Source organism: Egretta garzetta, unplaced genomic scaffold (genome assembly GCF_000687185.1).
Source record: "Egretta garzetta isolate BGI_Z169 unplaced genomic scaffold, ASM68718v1 scaffold108, whole genome shotgun sequence".
NCBI classification, from domain to species: Eukaryota; Metazoa; Chordata; class Aves; order Pelecaniformes; family Ardeidae; genus Egretta; species Egretta garzetta.
The window spans coordinates 1,403,716-1,429,963 of NW_009260614.1; the positions used below are offsets into that span (position 1 = coordinate 1,403,716).

The 26,248-nt window shown below is 45.4% G+C and overlaps 2 protein-coding genes across 3 annotated transcripts in view; both read right to left on the minus strand.

Moving 5' to 3' along the window:
• Window positions 1–22,264, minus strand: part of TSPOAP1 (TSPO associated protein 1) — a 28,998-nt gene extending 6,734 nt beyond the window's left edge. The window contains exons 1-13 of one of the 2 annotated variants that reach the window (XM_035900565.1): window positions 22,160–22,264; window positions 21,209–21,292; window positions 19,737–19,826; window positions 18,303–18,425; window positions 17,798–17,902; window positions 17,387–17,437; window positions 10,959–11,142; window positions 10,420–10,640; window positions 7,801–7,910; window positions 6,106–6,215; window positions 3,926–4,741; window positions 3,237–3,388; window positions 1,648–2,187 (exon numbers count right to left, since the gene is read on the minus strand). In XM_035900565.1, the coding sequence (XP_035756458.1) occupies window positions 1,648–2,187; window positions 3,237–3,388; window positions 3,926–4,741; window positions 6,106–6,215; window positions 7,801–7,910; window positions 10,420–10,640; window positions 10,959–11,142; window positions 17,387–17,437; window positions 17,798–17,899 (2,286 nt within the window). In that variant the 5' untranslated portion in view covers window positions 17,900–17,902; window positions 18,303–18,425; window positions 19,737–19,826; window positions 21,209–21,292; window positions 22,160–22,264. The remainder of the gene's footprint in view (window positions 1–1,647; window positions 2,188–3,236; window positions 3,389–3,925; window positions 4,742–6,105; window positions 6,216–7,800; window positions 7,911–10,419; window positions 10,641–10,958; window positions 11,143–17,386; window positions 17,438–17,797; window positions 17,903–18,302; window positions 18,426–19,736; window positions 19,827–21,208; window positions 21,293–22,159) is intronic. The other variant, XM_035900566.1, reaches the window with a different exon arrangement.
• Window positions 19,710–26,248, minus strand: part of LOC118452907 (peripheral-type benzodiazepine receptor-associated protein 1-like) — a 17,887-nt gene continuing 11,348 nt past the window's right edge. The window contains exons 6-8 of the mRNA XM_035900519.1: window positions 22,160–22,267; window positions 21,209–21,292; window positions 19,710–19,826 (exon numbers count right to left, since the gene is read on the minus strand). Of these exons, the coding sequence (XP_035756412.1) occupies window positions 19,710–19,826; window positions 21,209–21,292; window positions 22,160–22,267 (309 nt within the window). The remainder of the gene's footprint in view (window positions 19,827–21,208; window positions 21,293–22,159; window positions 22,268–26,248) is intronic.

Below are 26,248 nucleotides of genomic sequence, written 5' to 3' on the forward strand. Positions count from 1 at the left end.
CATGTAAGCCACAGAAGGGGATTGACAATAACTAGTTTTAGAGCAGCATGAAGAGGAGCCCAAGCTACACAACAAAGTAATTTCCCACTCTCATCTGCCAGAGGAATGTCCTGCACACCAGCATGCAGGTTAGCTTGAGCTGGGGGTGAGCGCTTCTTGGAGCTGGTAAGGGCTGTGAAGAAAAGGGGAGCTAATGAAGAACACACACTGCAGAGTCCTGGTTAGGTCACCTAGTTGGATTACAGAAATTTAAAATTTTTGACTGTTTTCCAGGCAGTTCAGTCTGGTGTTTAAGAAAACCTCTGGGAGATGGAGGAGTGGAACCCCCGAAACGAGGAGGGTAAGGCCTTCATCGACCACCTTCTTCTTTAACCCTCACTCTAAAATATGGCAGCCTCCACTGTACTATGCAATGGAGCACAACCTAGGCACACTTTTAAAATACTAACAGGGTCAGACCCCTAGGGAGATTTGGACACCACAGCGCCTAGTTTCTCAATGTCCCCTGGGCTTGGGCAAAAGCCAGACAGGTCCAGATCTCATGCCTAATCTGATAGCTAGGATCCTTCTGCCCTGTTTCTTTGTGTTGACAGCCAAGCGAAGACACACATCTCGAGCAAGAAGGATGAGTTGCATCCTGGAAGCACCCACTTTGCTCCACCAACTACAAAGGAGGCAAAGCAACCCACCCATGTGTACCCTTCTACATGACATCTAAATGTGGGCAAATGAATTGCAACAATTGACCTGAGGTACTGTGAGCAGCAAATGACCAGGGGTTGAAGAATGACAATTGACATTTTGGACTCAACATCTCAATTCTGTGTATTTACCTGGCCTTAGGTCTTGGGCCCACACAGCTGCTGATACTCCAGCAATTACCAGAAATCTTCCCCGCTTTTGTCTAACTCCAAGCTCACACTGCCATGATTAATAAAGTCATGCTGAATTTAACAGTTTGAAGCACTCCCCGAGTCTCCGATGTCAAAGGCCAGAATGGGGAACAAGATCCTTTTTCCTGATATAATACATCACACACCAACGGGACCCACTTCCCTCTTGTCACAGAGCAAGCACCTTATAGATCATTTACCTGTTTTCTTATGGGGCTCTCAGACATCCTCACCACTGTCCTAGAAGAGCCCTGAAAGCACTCACCCCCCCTACAGGATTCCAAACACCCAATGTCATGACAGCTTGCCAGTTCTTCTTCAGACACAGCTGCCTTGCTGTGCAGTCCAGTGAGGTGCTCCACCATGCCAGAGTGCCCACTCTGCCTTGCACAAACCCACTAGACTGGAGAAGACCCCTTCAAGTCAGAGAGCACAGCAATGCCAGACTAACACTGATATCATCAGCAGCATGAACATCCTTTTCACCTTCTCTCTCTGATAAATTCTCACTTTCCTGACTCTATTCCTGATCTGCCTGCACACATTCAATCAAGTGGTGAGCTTCATCTGCTCCTCCAGGTACAAAAGAGCAGCCAATACTCCCTGCCAGTTTGCCACCACTGGATGGTGGCCCAAAGGCAATGGTGCATCACAGAAAGAAAAAGATGCTCAGTGGCATTTCATTCCATTCCCCAAAATGATCCATTCTCCTTCCCAGCACACGTGGCACTGGGCAGGAGACGTAAGCACTTACCTGCACCTCCATCCCTTTGCCTTGAAATTCTGCTTCCCTTGAAGGGACAGGCTCCGCGCCCTCACCAGGGAGCACTGTGCTGCCAGCTTGCTGAGGAGGCACAGTCAGGCATTTCTTGTCCTGTGCAGTGTCCGATCCCTCTGAGGAAGCGCCTAAAACCTGCACCAAGGAAGCACTGGGGGAGGAGAGGTGCAGCGGTGAAGAGGCTTTCTCTGGCAGAGATTGTGCTGAGCTGTTGTGGCTGAAGGAGAGATCAGTCAATTTGGCATCTGAGCTATCAGTGGGAACTTTTTGTCGAAGCAAGAGTGCAGCCATCTGGTGCATGGGTGGGCTGCGTGCAGGCAGAGAGACCTTGGGCTCTCCACGGGGCAGTCTAGAGGTAAAAGTGGTAGAAACAGCAGAATCTGAAAAAACTGAATCCACCGACTCCCCGTACAGAGACATCGTTCTCACAGAAACCTCCCGGCACACCTGGAACATCTGAAGCTGGGATAAGTCCACCAGGACACTCCCAGCTGTTGGAGAAGTAACTTCTATTGCCTGCAAGCAAAAAAAAACAGGTAGCAATTATTTATTGTGCACAGCTCAGGCCTTCCGAGAACAACAATCCCTGAACCCAAAGTTAATGACAGACCCCAAAACTCTTGAGAGCAGGTGTGCAGAATTCTCACCCTTCTGCACAATATCAGGGAATAATAAACAGTAAAGAGAAATTGTTACCGTAACCATTTGAGAAATTTTACATTCTATAAAATATTACTATATCCCCTCCTTCTCCAGGTTTTAACTCTCCTTGTTCCCTATGTTTTAAAGGGCTATCTTTTTTTTTTGGCCTCCCTGTTGCCTACCTTCCCAGACTTCTCCTTTTTTGACCTGTGTAGAGGAACAAGCATTTCCATGATAAAAGAGCAATCACCCAACATAGCACCACTCTGTTTTGCACTGTGCTCCATTAAACAGCTGTGGCTTGTCTCTCCCATGGCCAATGGCAAAACATCACGTGTGCAGAAGACCACAGGCCACTTTCCATACAGAATATCCTTGGAGGTTTTTCACCAGTGTTCGTACTGGACCCTGGGGTGTTTGTACACCTCCCCTTCAGCTGTCTCTAATTTAAGAAAGGGCTGGAGAACTACACTTCACTCCTCACAGTCCAGAGACAAGCCCCATGCAGTGGCAAGGTTGTGTACTTGTACTCTGTCCATGCGCTGGGGACTCATTGCTCATTGAGCTCGTTGCTTCCCCAAGGATCAAGCTACCGCCTAGAGACAGAGGAGGCTGACACAAATTGTCCTGTTTTGCTAGTGAAGGGTCCTGCCACAGGAACTTTCCTGGCTCAGTTATATCAAAAACACATCAAAAATCTGGACAGATATCTTTTTTGGTGTGCATCAGTCAAAACAAACAGCCCAAGCACTGTCCCTTCTCTGATACCATTTCTTTCTAGGTCACGGACTGTCATTGCCTCCTCATGCCATGCTTACTGGATCAAGCTTTCCAGGTCTGGAGGCTCTGCAGCTGCCTGCTACCCCATACCAGGCTCCACCCACCTCCTCAAACGTCAGCCTTGCACAGCGTCAGCACAATACCTTCTGTCCATCCGCATACACAGCATAACCGGTGACTCGAACTCCATTGGAAGATCCTTCGGCATCAATGGTGACCGGTAACCAGCTGATAACGAGGATACCTGGTGAGGGACCAGCTTCTACCTGGACATCCAAAGGAGCATCAGGTGTGCCTGCGAGAGACCAAACAGATTTTCCTCTTGCTTACCTGACTACAGCACAAAGCTAAACTAAGCCCTGGTCAGAATCAAAGAGAAAACTCCCACACCAGACTTGGCACTGTGGAGCCATACCGGAATAGCCAGGCTAGTCCTGGGAAATGATAGACAGAACCAGAGAAAATAAGGTGCTCTTGTTCTGTGAAATGCATTAAAATGCACAGAAAATAGGACTTTGCAAAAGTAGCTGAGGCCAAGATGCAGCAACCCTTAGAGCAAGGTCATGGCAAACCAGATCCTCCATGCCCTGAGAGGCATGCTGCTCAAATCAGCACAGGGGATGTCTTCCCAGAGCAAATGAAAACAAAAGAGATAATAAATTTTTAAAATAAAGGAAGGAAAACATTAAGACAAAACAGTACAGCGTCTCAGGCTTTGGGACCTAACAAACCTTGCTTCCCTTTGCCCCAAGGCTTCGTAGCAAAGTAATGACTGAGCGCACTGCTCCAAGCACTCCATGCACAGTGGCAATGGGCATGACTGCTCTGATACCTGCTAGCGGGGTAGTGAAGTGTATCACAGCTGAATCCTGCTCCTGCCCCTCTGGGGCCTCTTCCCAAGGTGTTTTCAGGGGCCGTGCCTCCAGCTTGGCAACATACTGAGTGCTCGGCTGCAGGTTGCGGAAGGTGTACCAGTAGACCCCAGGTTTTGTTATGTCACATTCCTCCCCATTGAGATACACCGCGTGGTTGTAATTGCTGTTGCAGGGAAGCCACGTGACCTCTGCTGACGTGGCAGTGACACTTCGGACTTTCAGCATAGTTGGTGCCACACACAAATCTTGCCCCACAAAGAAAGTGCATCGCAGCTTATCAGAACTGCCTTGCTCTGTCACAGTCTGCACAGACACACGGTAGGCCTTTGTCTTTAAATCCAGCTTTTCAATCACTGCTTTGGTCTGGAAGCCACTCTTCACATTTTGACGTAGCTCTTCATCCACATAGATGTTGTAGCTTTGTATGTCTGGGCAGCCAGCTGGCAAAAGTGGTGGTTCCCAGCCTACAACTATGCTTCTGGCAAGCTGCTTGATCAAAGTCAATTTTCTTGGGTAAGGCACTGCTGTATGACTAACAGGTTCCTCCTGGTCTCCTTCTGCTCTACTGGCCAACGGACTGATGCTACTCTCTTCAATGGAGAAATCACTCTTATCTCCACTGCTGGTGCTTGCACTGACAAAACTTTTCTCCTGGTATGAACTATGGGTGAGATCATTCAGCTCCGAAGGCAGAAACGTCATGAGGTCATCATCTGAAACTCGCTCAACAAAATTGGAGGGGACCAGCCCTCGCCGACCATCCATCAGCTCCCCTAAACAAAAAACAGGAAACCTGTTACCACTGCACCTACCTTTCAGCCTTCCAACCCATCTGTGGAGATAACGTGACAACACCTAAGCTACGTTAAACTGCACTGCAGTCAGGAATAAAAAAATCCTCTGGGAGGTTATTCCTGGCAAAGTTTTCTGCATCTCCTAGAGCTTCCCGAGTCAGATCCTAATGGCCACAGTGAGAACACTCACTGCTCCACACATTCCAGAACCAACTAACTAGAAAGTTGTTTTGTCTAATTAGCTTAAGGGTTTTTCCTTCTTTCCTGTTGTTCCTCATCATAGCCCTTTCACTAACTTAAGTGTCTTTCTCTAGCCTTCCCAAGCTATGCAGATTGATGATTTTACGTCTTCTCCCAGCCATACAGATTTGGGTTTTGTAGTACTTCCTCAAGAAAGTCCATCTTCCCAGCTCTGTATGCAGTTCTGGCCTTCTTTTTATGCTAGCTTCTGTAATAAAGATGTCCCGAAAGGACCCATGGGGACAACTGATACCACAGCACGCTCGGTACGTGCAAAAGCCATCAACTCACAGTCAAACAAGTAGTCTGTAGGGATTGCACTTACTTTCCCCTTTCAAACTCTACCTACAGCAAATCAATTGAAAGCAGGGAAAGCAGAAAACGTTAGTAAAGAATAACCTTTTTATTCTTTAAACAATAAACAAACAAACAAACAAATACATGAAAAGCTCAGAAATAGAAAGAAAGAGCGAGCCAGGACAGTCAGAGCAAGCAGTGCAACATGGCATGCATTTGCCTCAGCTCTTGCAAAGCACCTCAGTACATTAGGATCCTTCATCCCATCAAATAAGCCAGCTCCACAAAGAAACTTCATTACAAATTTACAGTCCACAATTCTCTGTTTCAATACTAGTCAACCAGGACAGTGTTTTCAAAGGCGCCGAAAGAGAAACACGCTGTATGACATCAAACAGGATAACAACTGTAGTTTGGACTGCTTATCTCACACCCTGCCCTGACGCAGTCAGTGGGAAGAGGGAAACAGCCCATCTGCAGAAGGTGCCCAGGGCTGAACACGTTGCTCTCCATAGCTAGGGAGGAACCATATGGGGATGAAACCTGGAGCTCTGCTGAAAGCAGTGGCAAAATTCTCACTGAAATCACTAGACCAGGATTTCATGTTTTAGACTTAATATAATCATCATATAAATAAACCCTTTTCCAACAAAATCTGCTCCTCCCTCTAACAAACTAAGGCAGAAAACTTTTATCTTGAGGTTTCAAGATTCACTAAATTCCTTTTTTGGGTTGGCGGGTTTTTTGAGAGAGAGAGATCAACTCTCCACAGCAGTTTGGTCACATTTCATTCTACTAAAACACACCTTCAAAGAAGCCATCTTCATCCATGTCTCCATAGATGTAAATATATTCTCCTGCAGTCAGTGGAAGCTCTGCCTCTGGATTTTCATTAGGTCCATCAAAAGGATTGTAGCTGAAATATTTACAATATGAAGACTTACTTTGTATAGGAACTTTCACGGCAACACATTCAAGCTCTGATGTTACAATTCTGGGACTGCATCCGCTTTTTGCAAGCCGCAAATTCCACAAACAGCAGTCCAGACTCTAAGTTTATGGGTTTATATATAACTAATAACATACTGCTCCGTGTTCAAATAGCAGCTAGGAATAATTTTATGAGCAGCATAACAGATGTCTTGTGACGTCTGAAAGAACAGATCAGAGTGACTCAGAAAGGGTTTAAAAAAAGAGTTGAATTACCTGAGGGCCTGCTGTGTTTCTGAGTGCACCAAGCAGATAACAGTTGTAGGACTTTGCATTTCTAAAACAGACACCCTTACATTCACCTGCACTCCTAATTATTCTATATAGAGACAGCTCTCTACATTTCATGTACTTCATAGCTTTGAAAAAAAACAAAACAAAACAGAAACACAACAAAAAACCTTCAAAGCATCAAAAATGCCCCAAACATTTAAGGTCACTTTATCAGCCATATGACTGTCACGGACAAGCACAGCACAGAATCTCAAAATTCTCATGTTTAAAACCCTAAGAACGAGCTGATTTGTGCAAGAAGAAAGTTACATGAGTAAAGAAAAGGTTTCTAGCCTTTTTCTTCATAATTATCCAATCCTCAGGATCCAAGTTACACAGCTCTCAGTGCTGTAACTCCACATTTTACACAGCAGTCCAGAAGCTCCACTAGCATGAAAATGATAAATACGTTGGTGATAGGATTTGGACTCCAGGTAGTTCTAGCATGTCTTACCCAGGGATCCTTGAGCTAATCAGAGGGCCTATCACAGGAAAACGCCTCATAAAAAAACCTTTATCTTTGCAAGCACCTACTGCTAATTCCTGCTCTTTAGTCTTTAAAAAGGATTTCAACATGCCAAAGCGATGTTATCCCCTCCATGAGCTGAGAGAGACCCTGTGGGCCCAGGACCCTGACACAAAGACACAGATCGCATTTGGTCTGCTCCTCACAAGCACAGAATCATCCCAGCTCCCTTCCTCCCAAACCACAGTCTAAAAGATGAAGGGTATGCCAATACTTTTTGAACTGTTAATAGCTAGTGGCTATTCTTAGTGGATTGCAACAGTTACCAGAAAAACCTGAGTTTATTCTTTGCTTTTTTTTTTTTAATTACAACAAGAATGATTTTGGTCAAAAACTTCAGGATTTCCAGGCTGAAATTTTCTTAATTGTTGGAATAAGATTTTCTTGGAGAAAATTTCTTGGACTACTCTGGCAAAATCAGACATTTCAAGGAATGTGTCAATTCAAACTCAATTTTCCAGCCAATATCAAATTTTAAAAAAAAGTTTCACACAGAGCTGTTCACTGAACAAGTGAGCTTCCTTCTTTTTGTTAAGCCAAGCGCATTGGATTTGCTTGTACAGGGAATAACAGGTCACAAAAAATCACATGGAGGAATAAGATAGATGGTCTAACCCATCCCAAACAGTGGTTAATGCTAGAGAACAGGGTAGAGTGGGCAACCATGAGATAACCTGTCTAACCTCACAGACCACAAGAAATGACCCAGTACCTGTATCGAGCTAAGAACACCTGGAGCTTTGCAGGGCCTTGGCTGCCGGGCTCTGGCATTAGAGAGATACTGTCAACATCCAGTTCTTCCATTTCACTTGCAGTGTCCACCTAAAAACATTAAAGATGAAGGATATGATACGGCCCAAATCAGAGTAAAGGAACACTCAAAGGGTTGAACATGAGTGAACAAGTCCTCTAAGCTCATGTATGGTGCCAGTCTGGCCACTGGGCTAAGAACCACCTGGAAGAATGACTTTTAAGGTGAAGAATTACTAACGAGAGGGAACAGCTCCAAGTTGTAGCTTCAGGGGTTCCAGTCAAACATTAGGAAAAACTCCTTGCCCAGGTGGGTGATGCAACCGTGGGACAGGTTCCCACTGAGGTGGGGGATCTCCATTCCTGAAGAACTTAAGAGCCTCAGCTAGGCAGTCATGGCCACCCGGATCTAGTGTTGGTGACAGTCCCACTTGAGTAAGAGATGGGACTAAAGACTCTGGAGGGCCCTTCCACCCCACATATCCAGAATCCAGTATATTCATTTCTTGCTACTTCTAAATGGTAGCTGTCCCTGTGTGCAACACTAACGGCAATCTGAACAAAGGAGACCTTACAGCTCTGTTAGATGTCTAAGTCTCTAAGCACTTTTGTTCAGGCAGTTTCCCTCCGGCACCTGTAAATACTTCAATATAATATTTTTGTACTTGCACAACATCAGAAGGCCCTACCAGTTCCAACCAAAGCTCTGTCTAGTCCAAACAGCTGGCTGCAGTAACAGGCAGTAGCATAGGCTGAAGGAAAGCGTACAAGAGACAGGGCAAGCATGAAATTCTCCTTTTCTTGGTACAGCCTCTCAGTTTCTAGCAATCAGCTACTTACAGTCTTCCTAAGCTGGAGGCTGCACCCTGAATGCATTTGGGGGCTACTGGCAGGAGCACCTTTGACAAATTTGTCTTGCTCTTTTTGATCCCGTTGACATTTTTGAATTTTACATCCAGTGGCAATGGATGCACCAGGGGAGGTTTAGATTAGGTATTAGGAAAAACTTCACTGAAAGGGTTATCAGGCACTGGAAGGGGCTGCCCAGGGAAGGGGTCGAGTCCCCATCCCTGGGGCTATTTAAAAGACGGGTGGATGAGGTGCTTAGGGTCAGGGTTTAGTGGTAGACAGGTACAGTTGGGCTCAATGACCTTAAAGGTCTTTTCCAACCAAATGATTCTATGATTCTATGAATGAGCTATGTAACACAGTCATACTTCTTGAGGAACTGCACTTCCCTTGTGTTTGTATGAAATGATGCCAATGAACCAATTCAAGCTGCCTTTTTAAAGCAGACCTCAAGGCAAATGTATTATTGATGAAGACCCATCACAGGCACCAGAATACAAAAGTAGGTGTTTTGTCTGCTGAAGTTAATATTTGACAGAATTCAGAGCATCTTTTCCAAGGTAGTGCATTCCTCATAATGCAATCTTGCTGTCCTGGGGTAACAAACACCTGCACCCTGTAACACCCAAAGGTAGACCCAAATGGAGTAGCTTTTAGCAGCTTGGCTAACACTCTGGAGTGCTCCCATAGCCATGTGTTGCTGAAGCCAAATGGCTTTTCTCCAAGGATCCCACACTGGCCTTATCTCTCCACAGATGCATGGTGGCTTCCAAACTTTCTCTTGAACTAAAAAATAGTAATTTTTCCCACTACAGAATTGATAGTTGTCACATACCTGTTCCTCCCCAGGTGTGACCTTGACTTTGCCGCTGACCACGATAGCTCTCAGAGCTCTTATGCAGTGGTGGACACTGCCTGCCACAGCAGCATCCCTTCATTAGTGCCCCAGCCTTTGTAGCTCAAGACTTCTGTGTCCTCCACATGTACAACAATGCACTCCATGTGGCCTTGAAGGTTTTAGCACTCAGGAAACATCAGTGGAGCAAAAGCTGCCTCCTATGCCATCTCACCCAGCCCCACTCACAGCACTACTTTACCCTAAGTTGTCACATCAAGTGACATACAGCAGACAGTATGCAAGACTGCTTAAGTCAACCCTACAATAAGAGCTCCTGGGGAGGAGAAGCAACAACTGTCTGTAAGATCTTGGTGACACAAACAAGCAAAGGCTAGCACAAACTCAGCATCTTTTCACAGTTTCTTTCACGAAGTACAATTTTAATGCCTAAAAGCACCAGCAAAGAAGTTTAAGCCCCTCATCCACAGCTCAAGGCCAAAAATAGTCTGAACACGGTTCCTCAGCACATTAAAAATAACAGTTTGTAAGCTTTGTGTGTTTTAATAGTATCTGAGATGCCACAAGGAAGCTTAGCAGGAGCTTTCCCACACTTCCCACCTATCAACCTCCCCACCCCACTCCTTCTCCAAGCTCCCAGCACACTGTCTAGCCAGTTGTTTCCTTCCTGGAGCACAGCAATATGTTCAAATGAGAATTACAGACAAAGGCATCCAAGGCCTTTTCAATTTTCTCCTACAGCTTTTCTCTTGGTTTTCCCCCATTTTCTTCAGGCAGCCAGGAGGAAATGAATGCAACGTTATCAGTGCTCTCAGCAACACATTTATTCCCTTGTGGCTGGAAAGCACAGGCCGCAGAGGGGACTCCCATACTGACCTCTGGAGTTGGGCAGGATTTTGGACTGTTCTGCATGGATTCTGATTTTGAAGAGTTTGACTGAGATTCCACTTTCTTGGCTTGTTTCTGAGAACTGGTAGCAGTGACTGGGGAGCCAACAGTGGCATCAGGCACCCGCTGTGACAACTCCAACCCATCAGTCTCTTCATTGTGAACCTTCTTTGTGCTCTGGTGAGTGAGCAATCCAGGACCAGTCGATTCTGCAATTAAAGGATCTGTCCATTACTTTTAGCCACAGGCAGAACACAAGATCAGCTGCTAGCATCACAATGAGCAAATACCCTCTGGAGCAGCTCAAGCCTCTAAAAATGTGACTCATTTAACAGCGCAACAGACTGGACATCCTGGGCTCTCTTTGGTCACCGCCAAGTTCTCTTTATGACTACAAAACGAACCAAAGGTATTTACAAGAGAGATAGAGACAGAGATCCCCAAAGTTGACTAAACTTTTGCATTCTTTCCTTTACACCTTTCCATTTACACAAATACCAACACTTGTAGGCATCTCCAGCAATTACCCTTCTCCCAGTGGGGCTGTGGGGTAGAGCTGCAAAGAGCAAGAGGAAGCTCAGAAGTCACCAGCGTAGAGGTGAGAAGGTCGATTTTTCCTGTTTGAAGTCGGAATTGTTTGAGTTCCTGAGACAGGAGGCTGAACTGCTCTGTTTGACTGCGACACTGGTCTTCTAGATCTTTCACACGGGCCTGACAGGAGAGACACAAGGTGAGGCACAAACGCATATCAAAACCATTAGTGAGGCTCCAAAGAGCATTTGCCTTTATTGCACCTTTTCAGCGGGTCTCAGACTCCAAGAACCTAAAGGTGTGCCCTGCCCAGGAATGGTCATTAGGAACCAGCAGCTCCACACCATCACTCATCATCTGTGAGGAGACTGACTGCAAGCTCAATCAGGAATTATCCCTGAAATGCTGGGTTTGAACTTCAGTATCCTATCCAAGCCCTGCACAAGACCAGATGAGATAAGTCAAAGACAAATAAGCCTTGAAAAACATTGAAAAGGCTTTGTGTATTTATTAGAGCATTAAAATCATGTCTCCAAAAGGAACTGCTCTCCCAATGCTCTATCTCGTCCATCACTCCAGAGGCTCCAGCAAGCTCCCAAAACCTTACCCTGGCCTCCCCACCATTCTGGGCAGGACTCCAATTGTCCCTCCAGATCTTGGCTCCTTTAAGCACTAGGAAGGGCAGAGAGCATAAGCACTCTGGCCTGTGTTGCAGAACATCTCTTTGATGCGGACAGTCCACACACTATGCCACCAGGTCCTACAGAAATGACTTGCTCCAGAAAAATGCATGCCAAGTACAAGAAAGCTACATCTCAGCAACTGAACTCCCCAGCCTTGGGGAAATACTATGGAGATGGAAGGACACATTGCTACTAGAGAACCATTTGTATTTGCTAGTATTCTTTTTCTATCACGTCTAGATCTTCCCCTTCCAACACACTGCTGAGCCCTGGCTGTCCTTACACATACCCATACTCCCTAGCTGTAGGCATATCAATTCCCAGGAGAATGCTACTGCTCCTTTCCCTCTTTCTCACTCTTCCACCGTGCCTCTGGCTTCCTAGCTAGGATATCCTGTGTAGACCCTGCTCGTGCACTTCAGGTAATAAGCAAACAAAAAGCACTAGTGCTGGATGGGAAGATATTATCTAATCAGCAGTTCTTCAGCTGAGTTAATGCAGACAATATTTAATTTGGCATTAGTGTGTCTGGCTGAGGTGCAGGCTCTGCCTTGCAAGAGATTACATTTGTTCCCTTTTTTTCACTTTGGACTGGGATCACACCAGGCTTTGTAGTCACTCACCTCATCATTTTGCGCAAGATGCATGAAAACAAATGACTGCATTATGGTCTTCAAAATGTTCCATTATACAAAATGTTTTTGAAGTGTCTTTTTCTCCTTCCAACTCAAAAAATACACCATGCCTTGAAATATTACACGAGACAGAAAGTCTGGGTTTTAGGCAGCTCTAAAAATAACGCATCTGACCCAGAAAAAGCTTTCTTTCTGGTCTCAGAGTACCACAAAATCTTTCTAGCCCACTCCCTACCAGCTTCAGAGGGTGCGTGCATTTTTATTTTCTTGTGAGGTATCTGTTTTAAACATGTCAGTTTATCATTTGTTTCTTTCACCACTAGCTGGGCGCTCTCAGTCTTGAAGGGAAGCCTGGTGAAGCCTCTGAAGTCTGGCAAGAAGCAACTGTCTCTGAACTGAAAGAGAATGTCAGATGCCATGAGCAACTTCCAGAAGCATCTGCATTCTCCACTTGCTCATCGTCAACTCCTTGTTCACCAAGTCACATTGTACGGGATTTCTCTGCAATCATGAGTGTTTGAATTTACTTACAGTTAAGATTTTTCACATAAATGCTTCTCCCCTACACAGTACATCTTAACAGAGGAAAGAAACTGTGAACAGTAAGAACGGGATCAAAGCAGGGCTTCCTCTAGACCAACATCTGTCCCTGATCCCACCTTTGGATGCAGCCTACAACAGCCAGGTACAGAACAAATGCAGGACCAGAGAGGATTTTCTAGTCTCCTCTGGAGACCTGAGCCAGCAGTTGCATCTGGATGTTGTGTTCAATATCATAATAGTACCTTGGTTCTGTAAATTTATTAATCACCACTTAAATCCATTTATACCAGTGGCCAAGCCAATAGCCTGGATAATCCACAGTTTAATTCTGAGATACCTAATTAGTCAAGTGTCTTTTAGATCCTATGTTATTCAGAACAACACACAAACATCCCTTAAGCGTTACTGCCACATCATACGCAACACGTACATCTAGCAGACTACTTGCAGAGGTTCAGAGACAGCTGGGCAAGCAGCAAGTTCCCAGGGCAGTGCAGGGAGGCAAGGGGATAAGGAAGAGGAGCCTAAGGACACGGCCAGGAGCGTCAGGGAACCAAAGCGAGAATCAAGCCTGAAGAGGCAGGAGACTTTTGTGCCTGTGTCGAACCAGAAAGGGGAGAAAGAGGAGCCTCACACCAACTGAGATTGAGTAGCATAATTACCAGAAGAGGCAAGAGCAGGAAGCAGAGCTTGCTGGGGTCAGTTTAACCACCAACTCAGGAACTTAGCCTGATTTTTCCACACAAAGCTAGATCCAACCACCACCAGCTCAGCCTTGTCCTCTTGGACACTCTCCTTCTTGGCTGCTCTACTACACTTCTCCTACAGATGATGCTCCCCATCCAGATGTCCTTGTTACCTTTCTCTGTGTCTTCTGCTATATGTTTTTGAGATCAGAGAATCACAGTTTTGCTAGAAGGGAACTCTACAGGTCTGCAGTCCAAATTCCTGCTCAAAGCAGGGCTAACGCCAAAGGGATTAAAGGAACATCCATAACTCCACGTAGATGCAGGTGCTACTTCTACAGAATACAGGCATACACTAATAATGTCCTTGGGCTGCTCTCAATTCCTTTCCTCAAAGTTCCCAACGCCGTACTTGCCTTTTTGGCCAGACTGTGAATCAGGCTGACATTTTAAAAACCACCCTACCTCAAACACTGCATTTCCTGCCACAACAGGTAACTCGGAGCCCACTACTGTGCATGTTTAGTCACAACTGCTTCTCCTCCACACGCATGCCTTTGCACAGTCAGTGTTACCTCTCATTTAATCTCTCCGTTACTGATGAGATCTTCTCACAGCTCTTTGCAGTCAGATCTGAAAGCCAGCAACTGCTGAAAGCAGTTTTCTACCAGCTGCAAACCCCATCACTTCCATATAAGCCTCCTTCCCAAATAATTTGTGAACAGGCCGGCTCGCACAGCTCCCAGACTATAACTTCATTAGTTTCTACCTCTTCTGTGAAAACTATTCACAATCTCTGCTTCCCATCTTCCCATTACAAAACCAGCAGGATCTGTCTTTTTCTCCGCAGCACTTTCACTTGCAACGATACCGCCATTGCTTTTGAGTTTTGAAGGAAACACTTCACTCTTGGACTGCAAGGAGTTCCCAAAAGACCTTCAAACCTATGTGACATGTGGAGAAGGAGCACAGCTGGACAAATCTAAAAATCTGGAAATGCCAAAAAAATAAAGCTTCTAATTCTAATTGGTTGAGAAAGCAAAGCATTTAAACATGAAAGCAGCTGCTCCATCAATCTCATAGTGGTAGCTCCTTTAATTACATTTATTTCTTGGAGGTGACACTCTTGCAATCTTTTCCAGAGTATAGTTAAAACAAGAATATCAAGCAACTGTCAAAGTCAGGACAGAGGAGAAAAATGTCCTGTTTGACAAGATTATAGCAGTACCTGCATGCAATCCAAAGTATTCTGGTAGCAATAAGAAAAGCAAAGAGATTTAAAACCACATCAGCAGTTACACTAGCCAAAAATCAACAATCTACCAAAGATAACCCGACCCTCAGTTTCAATGAAATTGTTTTCTCACTGACTTACAGTGTCTGCCTTGTTCCATACCAAGGAACCTCATTCCCACAAGCATCTGCTTGCTAAACAAAAGCCAAATCCCACATGCACCACCAAATGCGTGAATAAAGTAACCATGCACTTTTCGAGGGCATCCAAATCACAACATGCTTTGAGCCAAATCACAATGTGCTTTGAGCGTCAGTGCTAAATTTCAAGCCTTCTTTCTCCCAGCACATTGCAACCACCCATAAAATCAACAGAAAGGACACTTCATGTCCAGACCTTTCCCCAGGTCTGAGACCAAGGACTGCTGGGAATCAAGGCACAACTCAGAACCTGGCTTTGACATGATTTCAAGCTGCTAATGGCCTGCTCAGTCATGCACCCTGCTCCTCGGTCAGGGAAAACAAGCAAAGTTAAGATCTATTCACCATATTTCCCAATAAAATTCTACACTGGATTCCTGAAATCGGGCTGTCGCCTTTTGCATCTATGCAGTGCAAAAGGCAGTTGAGAACCTTGTCTCATGTACTTTGGAACCACTCCTTCAATTCCCATAACTCTCAAGGTTTTCTTTCTCAGCTGAGACAGTCCTTCTGTCCATGGCACCTCTGCACACAGAAACCATCCCAAACCTCTACTCACCCCCATCGCTGCCTTATCACAGAACTACAGAACAGCTGAGGATGGAAGGCAGCTCTGGAGATCACCCAGTCCAACTCAGCTCAAAGGAGGGTCAGGTACAGCACCTTGCTGACAGCTTTGTCTAGTTGAGTTTTGAACGCCTCCAAGGAGGAAGACTCCATTTATGACAAACATGTGACTGAACTCTTCCAACAGGGAAATGGATCACACTCATTCTTAATTAATATTACAGGAAAAAGCAATCCAAACGTAAAAATGACAAAGTGCAGTGTAGGCACCCCAACCCCCGATTTTGCCCTACACTGATGTTCTGGAATGACTATGATTATAGTTAAGTCATTGAAGTGACTGTTGCTCCACATTAAACTAGCTTTTAATGACAATTTCTCTTTCTTTGGTCCACCTGGTGTTATCGACTTATAAAGCATCTCTGTACCAGTAACATGAAAGCACCAATATTTAATTGATGAGGCCCCTGCAGAAGAACACGACCAGTCTCTCAAACAGAACAAAACGACTGTCCCTTTCTTCCTTTGCACAGGTAGATGTCCAGTTTAAACCTAAGTAGCTTCTCCAATCCTTCAATTAATTAGTTCATAAAACATTTGGCAAGCATCAAACCTTGCACCCCTTAGAGGCTGCTAAGAAGCCAGCTAAATACCAATTGACAGAAGAGCAGCACCCGTATCAGCTCTGATCGTGTCTCTGCAGCCAACAGCAGATGTCCCAGAAAGGACACGGACATGGGGCAATACATAATGTCACTTTCCCACAATATTCACCCAGCCGGCAACAATTCCAATCCCACCCAGTAGAAGCCCAGCACTCTCAGGCTCTCCAGTTCAGATACAGGTCAGGCCCCCTTCAAACAGAATGCTATCTGCAGCCATGGAGCAACCTCCTCCATCAAGGGCACTTACCATCTCGCTCAAGCCTCCTGGGCTCCTAACAGCCACCGAGCTGCTGCACAGCAGCAGACACAGGCAGTTCAGCCTGCCACCTCTGACGGTATGTCACCACTACAGACAGGGCCATGGACTCATCAGCATGAGCCCTCACTGGCCAGGTGTACTACAGTGAGGCATTCCTCTTGGTCTCAGATGTTTTAGTGCTCTTTTCTGAGTGGACTGAGAGAGCAAAAGCTGCCCCATTTGCCACCACACCTAACCCAACTCTGGCAGCCACTAAATCACCACATCAAGTTCCAGGGTTTGGTACTTTGCCTTTGCAGCTCCAGGAATCCACAGCCAAGGTTTTCTCCAAAGTCATCCTGATAAACACTGACATAATGTAAATCAAAACCAAAACAGTGCTCATCACATCTGCCAGGCTACACCGTTAAGCTGTCTGCCACGATGGCAAAGTGTGTTCTGGGCAGATGTGAGAGCACTCACACAGCTGGGCCAGCCTAGCAAATGAGACAAGGGAGCTGCCTCAAACTTCATCACTCATTGTGCCCAGGCAAAGGTCACATTTTCCCTTTTTTTCCCCCTAGTAAAAAGCATAGAGCACATACATACAAAGGAAATTTCAAATCACACGGACGCAAGTATTCTTCCTCCCTGCAGATGATCCTGGAAAATAGAGCAGGCAGATCTGAGGCTGGTTACTTAATGCACCCCTGAAAGAGCTGCAGGGCACAATCTGAATGAAGTAACCTATCTGAGACTGAGCAGGCCAGGATTTAATCCCTGGAAACTTTGACCCCTGAGACTGCTCTGCCAGCACAACTGATAATTGTTCATGGCAGCAACATGTTGCATCAAGACGTTAAAGCATTTTGCTCAAGAACCAACAAAACCCAGAGCATCAAGCAAGCTGACATTAAGAACAAAAGATAGCAAATCTGCAGCAACTAATCTATCTTGTTTTCTTCTGTCTTACCTCTAGAAGCTGTACTGCTCCTTCATGTTCTCTTTTTGCCTCTGCCTGTGCCTAAAAAGAAATAAGAAATGGAGTAAATAAGAAAGCAGCCTACCTAAGTTCATTTCTGCTATCATCACCACCTTGACAGACCATTACAGATGTAAAACACTGCACAGACTGAAAGCATCTTTGGTCTTTGGACAAACAGCAGTGAGAAATCAGAACTGCCATTCACAAGAAAAGCCCTTCACCTTGCTCAGGTACCAGAGCTCGCCTAGATGCAGACACTCTTCCCTGGTTTACTTTAACCTGTACACTCATATATACCTCCTCCATACACTGCACCTCCAAGGAAACAAGGTGCAGGACTCCCATCACTTCCCAGGGATTCAGAGAGTAACATGTCCCTTCTCCTACACGCTTGCATACCTGCTGCAACCGTCTGACTTCCTCTTGCTTCTCCTGCAGGACTAGCAGCGCTTCCTTGTGCTCGACCTCCAGCTGCTGCCTTCGCTCAGCCACATTTCTCATGTGCTGCGGAACAATTCACAGACAGCTAAAGGGCGACATTACTGAAATACTGTCCTGCGTCCTATCATGGGCCATGACATCAAATAATGGCCTGTATTTCAGTCATCATTAAACAGAGGAGAAAGTAGAAACTCTTACCACAGGCCAGAGCAACACAGTCAAAAGAAAATTCTTACATCAGTGATGGCCACCTTATTTCCCCTCCCACCCAAATCCCTGAAGCAGCCTTTCTACAGCACCCCTGCCTGCTTTGGAAGGCCATGTTCCAGGATCCCGCAGAAGCAGAGTTCCCAACAGAAGCAGAGAGACAAAAGAATGGACAAAAAAAACCCCAAAGAAACAACATGTGCTGACGCAGCACAAATGTCCGCACAATCCTTCCAGCCACGTGGATCCTACCGACCTTCAGCACCTGCTCTAGATTCTCCAGCTTGGTTTGGAGTCCTTGATTCGTCTGAATTACTGAATCCCGTTCCTTAGTAACCAAAACAACCTGCAATTTCAGGTCAGCATTCTCAGATTCAACCTGAAGAGAAAGGATTTCCAATTAGCACAAGTAGCCATAGGTATTCCTTGTATAAATAATGGAGGACAATTTATTTCTGTATCTCAGTAGATTGTTTTACAGACCTGCTTTCTACTTGTAATGATACCAAAATCATGAACTTCCTCTCCTTCTGGCTTTCACTCAAAACAAATACACAAGCATTTGTCTGAGTCCTCAATGTGATGAACACTCTATTTGCATGTACCACTTCTACCACTAAACTCCCCTCCCCTCCCCATTTGCAAGGAGGAAGGGACTAGGATATGAACAGGCTACATACTGAAGAGATACAAAAAAAGCACAAAGGTCTACTAGCTTTTTTAGTCCTGGATGGTAGGATTAAACACAGAGAACAGTACAGAAAGTTTAGCAGCCTGCTGAAATCATGTTTACCTCCTCCACTTACTACGGGGAATTCAAGCAACGTATTTTGGTTCCAGTGCACACTACGGCTTGATGACTACTAGTAATGCAGGTTATCAAGCAAAGGCAAATATTTTCACTTAGAACCAATACATTAAATATGTGGAAGCCTTATGCATGGTGGCAACATTGATGTATGGGACAGACAAGTGACCTTCTAGCTCTTATGCATTACATTTGCCCAGAGAAGGAGCTGGGAACAGTCACCCACGGAGGATCTTCATTGGAGTACCAACTGTTCCACCATTCTCACATGCAACAACGTGTTCTAGAACACAACCCTCTGAGGTGCAGCCACTGCCCCTCCAAAATCCACTCTGCAAACTGAACAATGCAAGTATTCTGCCTTTGTCTCAAGACCTGAAGCTTTTGGGTTTTCCATCTGGCAAGCTCTGAATTGCAGGGGTGGCTTTCTCCCCTGCCGCATCATCAGCCACCAAAAAAACCCCTTTGAGGATGACAAAAAAAGGTCAGAGGTGACTGAGGACTTTCAAACACGCCATATGCTTGCACCACTTGCAGCGATGGGTTCTGCTCTACTACCACTCCGACCAGTGCACACTGCTCCCCACCAACCACTGTCTGTCTTCAGTAATGAACTCATTAACAAGTTACCACAGGTAAACCAAACATGAACTCAAGTAGGACAAAGCATCTCACTCAAGTCCTGAGAAACCCTGTAATAAAAATAGGGTAGTTAACTGCTCTGATTGTGGGTACCATGGTGTACACGGGACACAGAGGTACACAGACGGGTGCACGACCATTACTCAACTGGCAACTTGAAAACCTAGCACGCTAGCAAGTTCTTCTCAGCAAAATTTTACAGAAGCTAATGCTCTACCTGACAAAGAAACTGCTTTTTACCTGTTCTGCCCATCCAGCCTTCTCGTTCAGCTGCAAGTTCTCTTCGGCCAGTCGCGCATTTTCACTTTGTACCTCCTGCAGCTGGATCTCCTGTCCAGAAAGAGCAGGCATTACCACACCAAGGCACTCAGCCTAACTCCCCCAAATTATTCTGCAGAGCAGCTCCGCTGGTCCTGTTGACTGACAGTGCAGGATGCTGCTGGGATGCTGCTTGAAGGGTGGAAGGCACTGCTCAAGCAGGGGGTGGCGCCCTGTGCCAGATGATCTCTTACATTTCTTTTCCCTTTTACGTAGCCTCAAAGGCCAGAAAAGAGACACATTTCCTTGTCTACTTCACAGCTCCAGTTTCACATTATTTACATACTGCTGTCTAGAACTCCACCTACACCTACAACAATTCATCAGGTTTCACTGTTGGTTCAAGATCAGAGTCTTCTCGACAAATTTCAGTTAAGGAAGAAAAATTATTTGGAAGAACGATGCTGAAGAGAGTTCTAGACTGCAAACTGAAGAGTTTTAAATGGCTGACTCTGAAACCAGGATTCAGCCTAGAGTGAAGAAAGCGACGTGAGCCAGCTATCACTGCCTTAGAGAACACGGTCTCTGAGCAGGCTGGAGGCCATGGACATATGGAGAGACACTGACTGAATTTGTCAGGTCCAGTCCATCTGCAGCAGCTCTGTACAGCATTAGAGGAGTTTGACAGTTGCATATTCACATGACTCCACATAGACACACACACATTTCCCCATCCCAATTTTTTACAGATCATCAATATTTTCTTGCTATCCCAAGAGATAACTCCCTGTGCATGCAGCCTAAGTACTTCAAGGTGAGCTGGCCTCTTCTTGATATTGAAACAACTTGTTCCTTAAACATCCCATTCTAACCCAGACAAGGCTGAGCTACGCATTAGAACTGACCTGAACTTAGATTTGAGACATAAAACATTCAGAAGGTAAGCACCCTTGCACGAAACTACACATTGTCATAGTCACTAACACCACCAGTGCTGCTCAGAAAAGTACAAACAGAAGGGAGAAATCCTGATGCTGTGATAGGATCTGCAAAATCTCCATGAAATTAAACAAGAGGCAAGATTTCATCCAACAAATAAGCAGTACGAGAAAATGACCGTGGGTTTGTGTAATTAACATCTCAAGATGCAGAAATTTTTTGATACTTGTCTGGAGTGGATGTGAAAATGCTAAGTATCTCCTCAAACTAGCAAAGGCCACAGAGTTTCAGACAGTGATTTATGTAGCTATATTCAACCCACAGCTTGCTGAAAGACTAAATAAACAATTCCAGCCTCAAGGTCTGGAGCCCAACATCTGTGACACTGTTCAAATTAAGAGAAAGACAAGTGATTCCTTATTAAGATAAACTGAAGAGAATCCAAGAGAGGCATACAACAACCTAGCTCCTCTGCTACCACTGTGCTCACAACAGTAGGCAACAAGAACACGTACCAGTTCTTTGCATCTTTTATGCTTTTTCCTCACTTCATGCTCAAGGTTTTCACATTTTTTGCGCTTTTTCTTGAGTTCAAATTCCTGCACGAAACAAGCGTAAGTAGATAAGCAAGCCCACATTCTTACAATGCGTAAGAAATTAAAGCTCAGCTTCTCAGACCCAATGCTGTGTTATCTATTTTTATTTTCTTAAGAAAATCTCTTTGTGACAAACATAAACAATATAGAAACCAAGGGAGATTTTTTTATAAGGTAGTAAAACCAAAAAATTTTCCAGTGACACAGCTGTTCCTCTCTTCCCCCAAGCCTTTCATCTTCTGGAAACAGTTCTCCCTTTCCCACTTGCACAGACTCCTCCTATTTGTATGGAATAGTACGGAGGACAGGATGTGAGGGACAGACAGAACTGTGCAAAATATTCAGCTTGAAACACTCACTGTGCTATCTCAGCTCCTGGTCTAACCCAAATGACATCTAACAGAGAGCAGACATCCTCTGGGTATGTACCTTTACCTGCAGTTACTCGCTACCACTCTGGGTTCCTCAGATAGGTAAGAACTGCTAAACCTCACTGTGAACTGTCCTAGGTTGCTGGAATAATTCACAAGGGACATGTTCCTCACACAAGATCCATCCCAGGTCAGTCATATCTGTTCCCAGTTCAAATACAACTAAAGCAAACACAGCACAGCACCTACTGGCACAGTGCCCTCTCGTTTTAGTGTGACATACTCCCCCGCCAGCCCATACCTGGAGCTGCTACCCAGCAACACCCTCCATGCAGACGGCCGGTGTTTTCCCCCCCCGATTCCCCAACCTTCCCACTTCTGCAGAGCAGCTGCACCTAAAAAAGACTTCAGTCCCCAAAATCTCTGACTGGATTGCATGAGTGAAATCACCAAGAAAAAGTACAGCGCTCCTTCACCCCAAACCAGGTTCACAACTCACCAGCTGCTCTATCTGTTGACTGCTCTCTTGGTCTGTTATTGCATTTTTGGGAGGGAAATTTTCATGTCCTTCAGAGGCAGGTCCCAGCGGATGCACACCTGGTTCCACCTGGAAAGCAAGCAAGATGCCAGAGAGCTCAGGCACAGCGGGACTGCAGAGCACACCATGCACGCTGAGGGAGAGGAGGCAGGAGAGCAATGCTCCACAGCAAAACCTTGTTCTCTGAACTGCAGCACTGGACATAGAGAAAGGTGAACACCAGGCCAGGGATCTCTCAGCCACCAGAGACCTGTGCTGGCAGTCTTCTAGAGCCCAGCGCCAATCAATCCTGCTTGACTACAGCACCCACATGCACCAGAGGGCTCCAGAAAGCTCTCAGATCTGAGTTCCCATTTGTGCCTCATTTAAGGTTTCAATGAGAGGCATCAGCAACACCTTTCATGGCCCTCTCCAAAGCAATAAAAAGAAGATGGAAGATGGTCAGAAGGGAGAACACAGCCCTCATAAACAACAGAAAGTGGAAACCAGTGAAGATGTCAGAATCTAAAGGCGGGGAAGAGCAGACAAAAAATTCCAAGGGATAGAGCTGGTAGCTGAGGACAGAAATGGCAGCGGACACACTATGGCTTATGTACCACCACCAAACCAGATGAAAGGAGACGCTTTTCTGTACATGTTTATACATAAGTTTGTAACAAAATGCCTTTTAATTTGGGCTACGGACAAACACACCTTTCATCCTCTGAACTTTCACTTTCAACTGGTATTTGACTTAGCATTGTCTGCCCTGACAGCAGGGCAAGGCCTGAGGTAACCAGAAGAAAGAGGGCTTTGGTAATGTTTTAAACATTGTATTTAGTTCTTTTTGATAAATAGATTTTAGGGACAGGAAAGCTTCAGGATCATCAAAGCCCATTCGTACAGTGAGTAAGCAGCAGGATTTTGTGCCTCCATCTCAGCCTTTAACCTTCATCAGAAGCAGAATTTCTCATTTCACTTTGAACACCAACAGTACGGAGGGGCCTGCGTTACGAAGTCCAAGCTCCCTTCACAGTCAGTCATTAGGACGGCGCCTAAGCACTATACCTAAAATGGGATTTCTTTTACCTATTTTAGGCTTGAAAGCCGCAGGTTTTAATGACACCTACTACTGCTGAAAGCCAGAAAACTCTAAAAGACTAGACTACACTCAAGCCAGGCTAGCAAGGTTTTCACATCTGCTACAAGGAAAATTCTGAAACCACCTCCCATGTGAACCTTATTCCCTACCACCCACGGAATAAGGTTTAATTGGGAGTCTGGCAGCCTGAGCACCAACCAGCAGCTGCAAATCTGGAGACCCTCCACCCAAGCTGTAGTACCTTATGAGCTCCAGCCCTTGGGAGCTTTCAGATGTGCTGTGGCACCAGTGTTTAACTCTGGAATATCCACATGTAAATGTTGCTGAGACTTTTTTTTAAACCACCTGGCACATGCTAAGTTTCAAATCTGTATTTTACAGCTCCTCTCCAAAATTATGCTTCCTTGCAAATGGAAAATGTTGCATTTTTGTCAGCTTTAATGAAGTTAGGTCCCAAGGGACGCTAGTGGATGCCAGCTAAGGGTAGATACTCACTACGCAAATACCATGCACTATGCTTCACAAGTCATGCTCTCTCGCAAATAAATGTGCAAGACAAATTTGCTTGTTTGTGATCATTTCCCAGCAAAAAGCTAAACACAGTGATGACATTCCTAATTACAGACAACTTACAAAAATTACAAAATTATAAATTTGCCCACATTAACCTAAGCAGATCAGCTGCTTTCCACCCCCAGCACCACCCACCTGGGGGGCACCAGTGTTGGCAGAGACCCTGCAGGGGATGGGGCTGTACAGCTGATCACATCTCCGAGCTGGACCAGCTACAGCCAAATATACAACAGGCACAAAAGTACCTGTGCTTTGGCAAACAACCAGGAAGTATAAAGCACACAACAGAACAAATTAAAAATGTTGTAGACTTCCTAGAAAGCTCTGCCCTTGGCACCCAGAAAGCATCGTCGCAATCCTGCCCCAAAGAATCACTACAGCGTTTTCCACCTCACCACAGCCCATTTCCTCAGCCGTGCCAGGGCAGCTCTGCGCAGTGACAGGCAGAGCTGGACCAGAAAACTGGCTGGGTTTGCTAGGTTGTTTTTCATTCTGATCCATCACGTTCCACTGCTCAACATAAGTTGCAACGACCCACCTGAAGGGGCAGTGGGAACAAGCAGTGCTGAACATGAGACTGTTTAAGCCAGCACCGCCACTGAAAGAAATCCCTGCTAAATTATGATTTGTCATTACAGAGGTAAGCATCACCCCAAAACCGTAAAAAAAAAGTAGAGAAATCAGAAGGAGAACAGAGAAATGGGGCTTTCCAAGGACACTCAAACGAGGGGTTTGCTCTTTACACTCTAAGGAAGTTCTCCGAAAGCTGGGGAATACTGCCCTGACGCACTGTGCTGGGAGCAGGATAGAAGAGCAAAGTAATTTCTTTTAATGCTGGTAACTGTGGTTACTGCCCCAAAAGCTGACTTCATCCTCAGCACAGCACCCGCACGAATACAGCCTGTTGAGCCAGGGGTGTTCTGCGCTACAGGTTTCAGCTAAGAGACCAGCAACAGCCTCCTTGCTCCCCTTTCACTGCTGCTGTCGGGCTTAGTCGTGTTGCTATGTATCAGCCAGATCTTTTGACAAGGAGGACAGACTCTCCTGAACAGGGAAATAAAAGAACATCCATGAGAAAGACCATAACACATGTTCTTGTCTGACAGAATCTGCAGGGTCAGCTGAAAACCAAGATATGGAAGGGCCATTCAAGAAAGACAAGGGCAGAGCAGAGGGGAAAAACAAAGAAGTCTGCGCATCCCTCTTCATCATGGATGAATTTGGGGGGTGAGGGGCCACCAGGGCAGAAATCACAAACTATGAAGAACAGAGCTGAGGATCTCTCTCAAACTGAACTGTCCATAAGAAGAACAACAAAATAAGCAGTAACAAACAACCAAGATTTGAAAATATTCACCCAAGGGTTCAAAAACCCCCTTCGGCATGAGCTGAATCTCTCACTTCAGCAGTAACCGAATCAAGACGTGTAGTGTGCCACTTCTCTGACCCCACCTTAATAGCAAATAACAGGAAGGTGGCAAATCTCAAGTTCTAAGACTATTCCAGTGGAGATCTGTGGAAACACGGACCAGTACGTTTGACACCTGTTCCAGGCAAACCAATAGAAATTGCAACAAAGATTAGGCAGATACTTAAAAAAAACCCCAAACATACATTGGGAAAAAAACCCCACGCTTGGAAATCTGTAAGGAGCTTTTCTAAGGTGGCAGCAAGCAAATGGGTGAGGGAGATCCAGTAGGTACAACCTGCTCAGGTGCTCTGAACAGTGCTTTGAAAGGCTTCTGCAGCCACTGAGCACCACAGGATGAGGGGAAAGGTTTCCTCTTGGTAAATATCTAGTAAAAATGAGAGGACTAAAAGGCAGCAGGAACCGTGCTCTCCAAGTACTGATGTGGCAAAGAGATAAATGGCGAAGAGGGCCTCATGACACTGAGAGATTATAGAGGGCCGTCAGACAAATGATGTTTTAATAGATGCCAGTGCTTAGACAAAAAGGCAAAGACATCTATTGGGAAAGGGAGAGAAAACTTCATTATGCCACCATATAAATCAATGACACAGCATCTGGGCTACTGTGTGCAGTGCTGCTTCCCCCAACACAAAAATGATACAGAAAATGTACAAAGGAAGGGGATTATTAAAGATTATTAACACCAAATAATGGAAGAGGCTAGAAAGAAAAAAAAAAACGTCCAAAGGAGAGGGGCCTATAAACTCACAAGTGACTTGGAAGAGATGAAGGAGGAATGAATATTCAACACATCTATAAGAGCTGGGGAGCAATAAATGCGAGCAGCTGGTGGGAGCTGGAGGGAAGACGCGCAGCCTGTCCTCACACAGCCTACAGATGTGAAATTCTGCCCGGGACATCGTGGCTACTGAGAACTTCGAAAGAAAGCGAGGGAACCCCCACAAGACAAAACCCGACAGGAGCC